Source organism: Halyomorpha halys, unplaced genomic scaffold, assembly GCF_000696795.3.
Source record: "Halyomorpha halys isolate HHAL.00 unplaced genomic scaffold, Hhal_1.1 Scaffold79.1, whole genome shotgun sequence".
In the NCBI taxonomy this organism is placed as follows: Eukaryota; Metazoa; Arthropoda; class Insecta; order Hemiptera; family Pentatomidae; genus Halyomorpha; species Halyomorpha halys.
In genome coordinates, this window is record NW_027113124.1 from 851,836 (window position 1) to 862,456 (window position 10,621).

Sequence of the window (10,621 nt, forward strand, 5' to 3'; positions counted from 1 at the left end):
TTCGTCATAAAAATTTCATTATTATTCTTTACATGGGTTGTTTCATTCATTTTCTTATTTTATTTTTGTATTTAATTGCATTATAGAAATTAAAGCATAGGTTTTATCTCTTTTTTTCAGTATTATCAATTTCTTCATCTCAAATAATAAGTCCCATTCGCTGCTTACTTTTTCTCTCGCTAAGTATTTACGATAATAGGTTTTCAGAAAGATATACAATACTAGACAGGATTTTTCGAAAAGGGGCGAATATCTCTTAGAAAATAGTCGCTAGATTAGAGGCAATGAAGTGTAAAAGACAGGAGAGATGAGATATAGAAGGGTTAAAAAAAAAAAAAGAAGTTAATTATTGTAAGAGGTGAGGAAGAGAGCTAGGATATTTAGCGGGGACAGAGTGACCCCGGAGAGAGGAGAGTGGGGAGCGTGCTGTGTGGTCCTTCGAGAGGGAGTCAGTCGGGGCCGGGCGGCTAGAGGCCTCTGTGTGCTGTCAGTGGAATGTGCGCTCTACTCAAGGATGTTAGCTGACAGGGCTTCCGATGTCTACGTCAGGACTGCCTGGGGCCACGCCGAGATAGCCCTAGCACAGATCAACAAGGTACGTTGCATTGATTTTAATTTGCGACTAGAGCATTTAGTTTAGAACTAAACACTCGCCTGATTGTGGAAGCCCACCTCCCAGTTTGGATATTCCCGATGGAACTAATCTGTAGTGGATACTTTTTCTTTTCATTTTACTTCTGAATTAAAATTCAATTGCATTTCTCCATTCCTAGTTGCTATTTTGTTGAACCGAATTCCATTTCTGACTCTGAACAATTCACTTTAAAATTCAAAAATGACTAACTTTACCTCACTTTCCGATTCTTAAATGATTTGCTCATTCTCCTATTCCTTTTTCACATTCCTGTATGCACATTCTAAAGGAGAAACTGCAAGCGCACTCATGCTGCTGTTATGTTTACAAACATAGAGGTGAGGTTTGCTCAAAGACTGACCTGTTACCTTCCCACCGGTTTGCGAACCTTACTCTCCGTATTTTATTCATTGCTTCTCAGATTCTTAAACCAGCTATCTTAAAATTATTATTTATTTCCGTCTATCAATTTTTTATTTTCAAGAATGCCGGTTTTATGAATTTTTTTCTGAAAAGTTTTTCGGAGGGAGAGAGTGGATTTTTTCTCGCGGCGAGAATCTCCGTTCCGGCCGTTCCAACTCTCTCCCCTTGGCAAATAACTGTTTCACGATTCTTTATTCGGATCTTGCCTTCGATTACTGTTTTCTCGGTCGTCAATCTCGCAGAATTATTGTGTCCGGTTACTTTTTACAGTGATTTACCAGTCTAAAAAATGACACTAAGTTTACTTCATGAACATTATATCACATTCAGACTTGTAATATAAGTTAAAGAAATGATATCCGATTTACATAAAAATAATTATCTACTAAATAATCGGTGGGAATTACTCAATGAACGAGATGCTGGAATCCAGCTAGATGTCATTGGTCTCATATCACCTGGCATGATAAGCAATTTTAACCTCTTCTGATTCCTTTATAGGCTTATATTATTTTATTATTGGGATAATTATTTAGAATTTGAATCTATTCTCATTATAAATTTGTCACTTATCAGAGGATATTTATTATAAAACATGGTCCCTGATTATTGTAGTCTAAATTCTTCGATTATTGTTTAAAATTAGTAAGTTGTACGATTGAAGATGTTATGGATAACTGATAAACATTTCTCATTATAGAAAATATTCCTATACCGCTTACAAACGTGCAACTTACGAATGCTCAATTTAGATATGTTTTTTTTTATTAATGGTGTTTTTAATTGTTTAAAATCGTTGCTCCCATGAATAAAAAAAAAGTGACTAACAGTATAATGTAGATACCTAACTCATTGTTCATGTAATCTAGAATTCATAGGAAGTTTTAGTTTATTTAAGTATATTAATAAACGAATAAAATTCTTAATAAAAATATTGACATCATTGATAATTATGTTTTTTGTAAAATTTGCATTTTTTTTACCACTTAAATATATATTTCTTTTGGAATAGAATGCTTTACAATTTAGTTATCAATTTAACATAATAATGTAGTAATTTTTATTATATAGTTTTATTCACAATAAGTTCATGGAAATAAAATTTAGAGTGTGGCTTTTGGACTCTTTGAAAATCAATAAAATAATAAATAAACTCTCTCATAGCAACTTATATTAATTAAATTATTTATTAAAAATATAATAAATATGAATATCCCCATACGATAGTAACATATCTAAAAAATCCAACTCACACGTGAAAAGTATTTCAAATATGTTTATATTAAACCTCATTCATCCTTATTATCTAATTGATCTATTAAATGCCAATTCATAATAACATAATGGTCTTCATTAACATTTTTAAGAAAACAATTATTTTTAATGTAAAATAAAAAAAATTTTAAATCTATTTTTTCAAAGGTTAGATTTTTGAGCTAGATTAGTACTGGGTTTAGGGTGCTATATGACAAATTATTTGATAATATTCCCATCTGTCAATTAACTAAAAATTTGTATTCTCATAAATCAGAGCCAATATTGATATTTTTTAAGACAAATTCTAGTTGAAGTTGGTCTATATGGTATATTAAGGAATCAAAATTTAGCGAGTAACTCGGAAGAACAATATTAATTGCTATTTTAGACGTTTTCGTTCATAGAATTTGAGCACCTTAAGCTAAAACATTGATGTAGTTCTAGAGATACTATATAATTTCTGTTTTAGATGTTTCCATATCAGTTTTTTTGTTAAAACAATATAAATAAACAGAACCCGTTTTAATATCTCTATAAAAATTGCTAAAAATAGAAACTACTTCCTGTAAATCTGTGAAATACATTTAATAGTTTTATTAATCTTGTATAAATAGTACATCCTGGGATTTACTTAATTTTTTTTCTTTAAATGCTTTTAAATTGTCTGCCCAACTATATTATCTAGGCGACGAATAAAAATCAAATTAATGGTATCATTCTTATTTATTTTTATAATGTAAAAATATCAAATTCGTGTTGAATGTCTGGAATTATTTTTACATTTACTATTGTAAAAACTGTAAAAGAATAATTAAACTATCGGGGGAAACCTTCGAACTAATATAGACCTCACACAGTCTGGAATAGGTTGGTAACCTATGGATAACCCGTTCTTCCTGCCTATTTTGGATTACATAAGGACCTTGAAGGACTCAAACCACACCGAACGTAGTCATTATATCCTGTTCATTTTTTTCTCAGAAACAAAAGGGAAAATCTTATATGTGATGAAGCGCTATGTTCTTTTAACCCATTATTTACGCTTTTTTAGATTTGGACTTTATATAGGACTAGATGTCTTCCAAATATATCAGATGCGGGCTCTGATTACTACATTTTAAGTCCATTGACTTATTACGTCAAAATTAAGTTATTTATGCTTGATAAGTTACGTAAATTATTAAGTTAAAGTTCATATGTAACCCAACAAACGCTGTTATTTAGAGGTTATCAACCTATTCTCGACTCGATGTTCTAAGATATCATTTGGCCTGAAAGAAATCCTTTTGGATCAATAATTTAGTTACTTTATTTTCCATATTTTTTTTTGTTTTGTTTATGCTTATTTGTTGAATTTATCTTATTTAGTGTTCTGTAATGGAGTTCTCAAATCCCATATTAAATATAAAAAAAAAAATTTAGATTATATTATTCACTTTTATAAAGTATTAATTATATTCTGAATATATATTTGTTTAAAATACTATTCATGTAGTAGACGTTATAAAAATAATTTGGAACCGTATCCGGTCATGAAAAGGGCAACAATCCAAAACCAGCTCGCCCTAAGGTTGTGTTGTATTTATACCGAATATATATCTTTATTAAATAATTTTTTAGTTATAATAAATAAATTGTAACTATTACTTCAGGCTTTTTATTATATCAAATATAATTAGTTGATTTATCAGCCGTTAATGATGGCAATTATTTTCTTTAAATTACTAATTCTATTTGGTATTTTGTTAGTTGTTGGGAGCAAAAGTAGTTTTAAGTCATTTTATTTTCATTACTATATATTTTCATTAAAAAATAAATTATTAATTAATTCCTGAATGGATTAACTTCAAGTGCTCTTAAATTGTTCGATATGCTTGTTACTGACTAATTATATTAGAAAAAGCTGTTATTCATTACCGAAATCTTTATAAAATATAACAAAAGTCAAATTTTAACAGACACCACTTATGCAGTCAATGGCTCATATATTGGTGGCATTTAGAGTTATAAAAAAATACTGATTTATTCGTTTCACTTGGTTAAAATTACTAAATTCATTGGAAACAAGTAATTTAACCATCGGCAATTATTTATTGACATCGCACAATGCTTAAGTTTAAAACATAATTTTTTGGAAATGTTATGTACCATCCAGAAAATTATAATATATATTTATTACAAGTCCTGTTTAATTGTTAATAGCAAAAAGTAACGCTGGAAGAGTGGCCTTGCTTTCCATCATATTCCAGATGTGACCCTTTTGTATTTGGAAGTCCATTAGTTCCTTTTCGTGATCCCCACATTCGGAGTTTCCTCGGTTGAATTCCCCTGCTATAATGCCTGAGTAATGACTGGCACAGATAGGGATAAAGTCGTTCTGGATATGAGGCATTCGTTCTGTAACGGTTGGTTACTGAGGTTTTGGTCCCCGGCATTTCTTCGGTCACGTCGTCCGACAATGCCTCGACCGTTCGCCTGTCTCACATCTCAACCCTCCACGATCAAGAATTTTTTTCAACGGTTTTTTTTGTTAATATTTAAAAAAAAACCTCAATTGTTGAAGTATTTAATTTTATTTCTATACTCTCAACAATAATTTTCTTTTCTTTTTCAATTTATAGAAGAAAGGAAAATTAAATGACCGTAACAATAAATTTTTAATATTACTTCATCAACAAGGAAGGTTAATATTTACACATTTTATAGCTTTATAATATTGTTTAAACCATTTTTATTGCTATATATTTCTCTTGGCCTTCTTTTATATATTAAGTCAATATTTATATATTTTTTTCATTAATCATGGAATATTATTATCTCTACTTATTAATCTTTTTATTTAACCGTATATCTAGAAAATGACATTCTGAGACAAATTAATTAAATTAAATAATGCTTAATTATTATGTTTACGTCTAAACGATTAAAAAAAAAATAATAATAAGAAATCACAATTTAGAATATAAATGTCTTTATAAAAAAATAAATAAATAAATCACATTATTGACAGAAACAAAATTATTTATCTCAACGTTATGGCACCAACTTTCTCTATAAATGCATCCGCGTTCCGATTGCTCTTCGAGTCTGGTTTAGGTAAGCGGCAATTTATTATTGTAATGTTAAATATGATTGGGTCAATCTCCTTATTAAATTATAATTAAAATTGGTGTAATTCATGGTTATGTATGATAATGTAATATGATAATTACTGGTAAACTAGTGGAACAGGTTATTTTAACTTTTAGTTACTTTAATCAGCCTACAGAAATTATTTGAATCCAGCAGAGATGCGTACCTAATCTAGAAGAGCTTCCTTTCAATATAAAGTGAACCAAGTGAAGTGAAAGGTGGTCCTTTAGGGTCAGTTTTCGGGAAAATGTATTACCTACAATTACTACATTAACTAATTCAATGAATATCATTAAAATTAGAGGAATGTTGATATAATGGGGGAAGATTTATTCTGATAGAAAAATATCCAAACTGGTGGAAAAGGAGCTACCGATACAATTGGTAATGGAATATAAGATAAATCTAATCCAACTAATTATAAAATAATAAACCTACCCTGTATAGATCAAGTAATGACTCGGCTGGTTTAACGGGCACTGTGTTCAATTACGAAGACCTAAACATTTATTTAACATCTCATTAGGCAAATATTCCACTAAATTTCAAGCAGAAGTATTCTTTCGGAAGTCATAAGCTGCGTTAGATCTAGTATTACTATTTAATTACGTTGATCTGCTCTTCAATTTTAGCCCATAAGTACCATAATGTGACCTCCACACTTGTGAGAGAGTGAAGGTGAAGGTAGGAGCTGAAGACAGTTGTTTTTAAATATTAAACTTATTTGGTGTTTTGGTTACAAAGACATTATAACCCAGTCGGCTTGCTAGAAAAGGTGTTGAGCTCCGTTTCTCGGAACCAGAACTTTCAGGTATTTCCAAACGAGATAAGCATAAAGAAGTTTTTGGTTGGAATTCACCTCTTCTTTTTGGGCTTCTAGACCCAAATAAACTACGATTGGTTACCGGAGTAACCGGAGTTTACACCTGACTGAAAATACACCTCAATAATTCTGAATTATCGAGTGGTGAAAAGTGCCACTAGAGCTCACAATCACAATCACCTAAAAATAGTTGATAGTGTATGAATATATGTTCCACACGAGACTTCCACCACTGAATGTTCATCCCTTTTGAATATCATCATAAAAGCCAGAACATTCAACACAATGGAATAATAGGTCTTGTTGTGGACAAAAAATACCTATACTTGCTGAACCTTTTTTTCGTCCACCTCTTTCAGCTCCAGTAGTTCATGTGCTAGGTTCAAGAATTTATTATATGTTTTTGATATTGTAATAGTCTAATAAATGATTATAAACAAAATGGAAACAATCAAAATCGACATATTTAAATAATAAACTCCATAACTACTTTATATATTTAATTCTTAACAAAAAAAATAGTTGAAGTTACCGAGAAAAAATGTTAAATTTGTAAACAGGTTACTTTTATGCTTTAACTATATAATTTTTAAATAATCAGAGTGATAAATTCATTAAAATTTAACGTCCAAATTGACATTCAGTTATTAGTATTAAATCTGTTTTTTTTTTAAACAAATAAATATTTATTAATTAATATTTAAAATATTATTAAAAGCATTATGCACGCTTAATTAATTATAATTAAATAATTGTTATAGTTAATGTGTCTAAAACCTGGTTTGCAGAAAGCTTTTTTTGTTTTTATATAACATTACATTTTATACCAACAAACTGTTATTCGCTTCACTTCTCTTTCTAAATATTCGGTGACGTTTTTAATTCTTAATTAAGCTATTCCGTTGAATTCTTATATACAAATATTTTTTGATAAGGTTAGAAAAAATTAAATTTTTATTAATTATACAATTTTCAATTGCACTTAATCCGGCATAACATCCAAATAGAGTGATAGACTGAAATGCGTTTTCCTGCAACTAACTCCATCCTTGACGACGTCCTTCCAAACACATCTTCATTATTGGATACTTTTAATGTTTAAAACCTATTTAGTGATTTACAATGCTAGGTGAAACAAAAAAAAAAAATATATTGTTAAACTACATTAATCAAATAAACGTTTTTTTTCGAATATTTTAAAATCTAAGTTAAAAATTGACTAATCGGTATGTTTTTGTCAAAAATATCAACTTGTTGTAAAAAAAGTACAAGAAATTGTGATTTAAGGATTGTTTCTGATCTCAAAATATTTTTAAAAAACCTTAAAGACACTTTATATTCAAAAGTAATCAATTTACCTGTTTTGAAAATTTGTAACATTGCTAATGTTGTCATTCTTGGATTAGATAGTGTAGAAATTTTTTATGTAAGACGAAAAGTGAAGAAATTTGTTCCGAAAATTATTATTTTAGCATGAATTTATAAAAATATGTCATTAATTGCTCGATTATTTTATCGTAGTTCGTGAATGAACTGGAAGTTTTCTCGTAGTTGCCTGAATTGATGATACGTTGTTCTGCAAGTTCAAAGACTATTGATTTAGGAAGAATATTAAGGCTGTTAATTTTTACCTGATGCGTTAATGATGCCTGCGTCAAAAATATTACTTAATTTAATTTCAATTTTTTTTCAATAGTTGTCGAAAGATTTTGCAATCTGCCACATTTAAGTGCAATAAGCAATACTGACTAGAGTAAATGAATAAGCTAAGAGAAAAAGTAAATAACAAATTATTATTGTATTGAAAATATACGTATAATATATTATTATACGTATAAGTATATATAGTATATAAGTATTAATATTTATACTTATAATTATAACTTTTATAAAAAATATATAAGTATGTATATTTTCAATACAATAATAATTTGTTATTTACTTATTCTTTTAGCGTATTCTAGCTCACTAGAGTAAATGAGTATTGCTCATTGCTCTTAAATGTGGCAGATTGCAAAATCTTTCTACAACCATTGAAAAAAAAATTGAAATTAACTTAAGTAATTTCTATGACTGCGTATATCCTCTTCCTGTTTTTAGTAATTTTTTCAAAGTAAATATAGGACTGTTTCTAAATCAGGGTTTAGCGGGGTGGGTCGGCCGGGAGGAATACCTCTTGATATGTTTTGTGTTACGCTCTCCACTTGTGAGATTATGACATATCGTACATTGGCCAACATGCTCACTATAAGTGCATGTTTCACAGGTAATTAAGGAAGACCACCTTGAAAATTTCGGCCAAATATATTTTATTTAAACCGTCGAATCATATGATCGAAATACTCTTAGAACAAAACCGTATATCTCTTAATTGTCTGTAATTGACTAACAGGTGAAAGTTTCGCTATTTTAGGCTTCATTGATAAAAAAAGATCACATATATCGCGCATCCAAAATTAACTGTCCAAAATATGTGTCCATCAATAAGAAACTGTTCAAAACTCCGACTTCTCAACATATATTCCAGCTTATATTTAGGGCATATACTTGGGTGTAGGCAGGGATTTTTGGGATCCAAGAATAAAAAAAAAGGAAGTAGTGAAGTTATTTGATACGCGGTTCTTTTTTGGAAACCTGCTATAATTGGAAGGTAATGGCGGGGAAGGGTGGTGGCCTACAAAAAATCATCAGAGATAAGAAGTGCAAAATTGGCTAAATATTTCATTGTGCGAGCCATTGGTTAAAACTAGTTGTTAACGATTTTAATTCATTTTGAACAATTTATTGTGATTATAGGTAATAAAAATTCAAAAAGTAATGATATAATTGTATGAAGTGGAATTAAAATGGTAGGAGTATTTCTTGCAATGCGGAATTTGATATATCTTACCCAACGTTTCAGTAGGGATATAAGAATCTATGTATTTATTTATGTATGTATGTATGTATGTATGTATGGTATGTATGTATGTACATATGTGTGTGTAATGGGTTGAGGCCTGCTCCCTCCTTGGCGAAATCCTGCCTACGCCCATGGCATTCCAGAATGTATCGGATTAATGTATCTGTTTTAGATATTCATCATCTTCTCTCTAATATTTTATCCAGTAGTATTCTCCAGAAAGTGGTGTGATGATGTATTGGAATGATGAATTACTTGTTCCTATCTTAATTAGTGTATTGATCTATTACGTATGTGAAATGTTCCGCTATGAATTGAAGTGATAAGTATAATAATGAAGGAGGATGGGAGAGGGGGTAGAACTGAAGGTGGTGTTTGATGGGGGTTAATGAGGAACTCCTATCGGCCTAGAGCAACACGTGGTTGTTCGGATCGGACAAATAGTGAAAGGCCAAGGAGGCAGAGAGGGGATTACAACTCCGGTGGTCACCTGCCCGTCTCGCTCCTATACCTTATACCTAGCCACCTATCTCTCTATACCTAGCCACCTTCAGCTCTCTATAGCCTTTTCGTTCCATAGCTGCCAGTTTAACAAAAAGATTTTCCAAAGACATGCCCAACCTATCTGTATGTCGGCACCCGCCTCAATGGGCCCTACCGGATTCTTCTATCTCAATTTAAGGCCGGTATTGGACCCCGTAAACGATAGCCGTTGTTCAAATTTACGTTAAATAGTCCAAAACCAATGACATATAAAAAATAATATTACATGTTAACAATGCATTAAAGAGTTTGCGTTGGTACCTTTTATTAATTTACATATATTTTAACAAATCCAAAAGAATAGAAAAATTGAGCAATTGTTGAGCTGTTTTAAAAACTAAACAATTTAATTAGAATAATGATGTGTTGATAGTTTACCGTGGATTATATACAAGATGGTTGGTGGAGCGGTCAGTGAAGAACACAAATAACTAAAAACTTATTTATTAGTGCCAACTTTTCGGCCAGAATTTCTAGCCTTCATCGTGGCTAACAACAAAAAACAAGGTAACAACCGTAAAGATTAAATGAAAGTACAGAATAACAAGAAACATAAGAAGATAACGGGTAATACAGGTACATAATATTATAAGAGTAATGAAACTGTAATTAATAATATAAGAATAATGAAACTGTAAATAATAATATACAGGGAATATTAGTGACATTAAAATTAAGGAGGAAAGAAGAAATTAATATAGATATAAAACTCCGTTAAATAAATGTATGTACACCTTGGAAATTATATTAAAAATATAATTAGATTTAAATATTTTTATGATAATAAACAAAACAAAATGAAGGGAAGTAGGTTGAAAGGATATGTAAATATCTGCAGAGAAGATCGTAGATGATAAAACTCCATAGAAATTATATCAGATAACCGTTCTTAAATTAATTTTACTTT

The 10,621-nt window shown here is 30.1% G+C and overlaps 1 protein-coding gene across 2 annotated transcripts in view; it reads left to right on the forward strand.

Annotated features, from left to right (window-relative positions):
* The window catches only part of ptc (protein patched), a 157,459-nt gene that overhangs the window by 100,717 nt on the left and 46,121 nt on the right, over positions 1 to 10,621 (forward strand). The window contains exon 1 of one of the 2 annotated variants that reach the window (XM_067050758.1): positions 438 to 595. The exons of the other annotated variant lie outside the window; for it this stretch is intronic. Coding sequence (XP_066906859.1) covers positions 515 to 595 — 81 coding nt within the window. The 5' untranslated portion in view covers positions 438 to 514. Of the gene's footprint in view, positions 1 to 437; positions 596 to 10,621 lie in introns of those variants that run through there. 2 annotated transcript variants of the gene reach the window in all.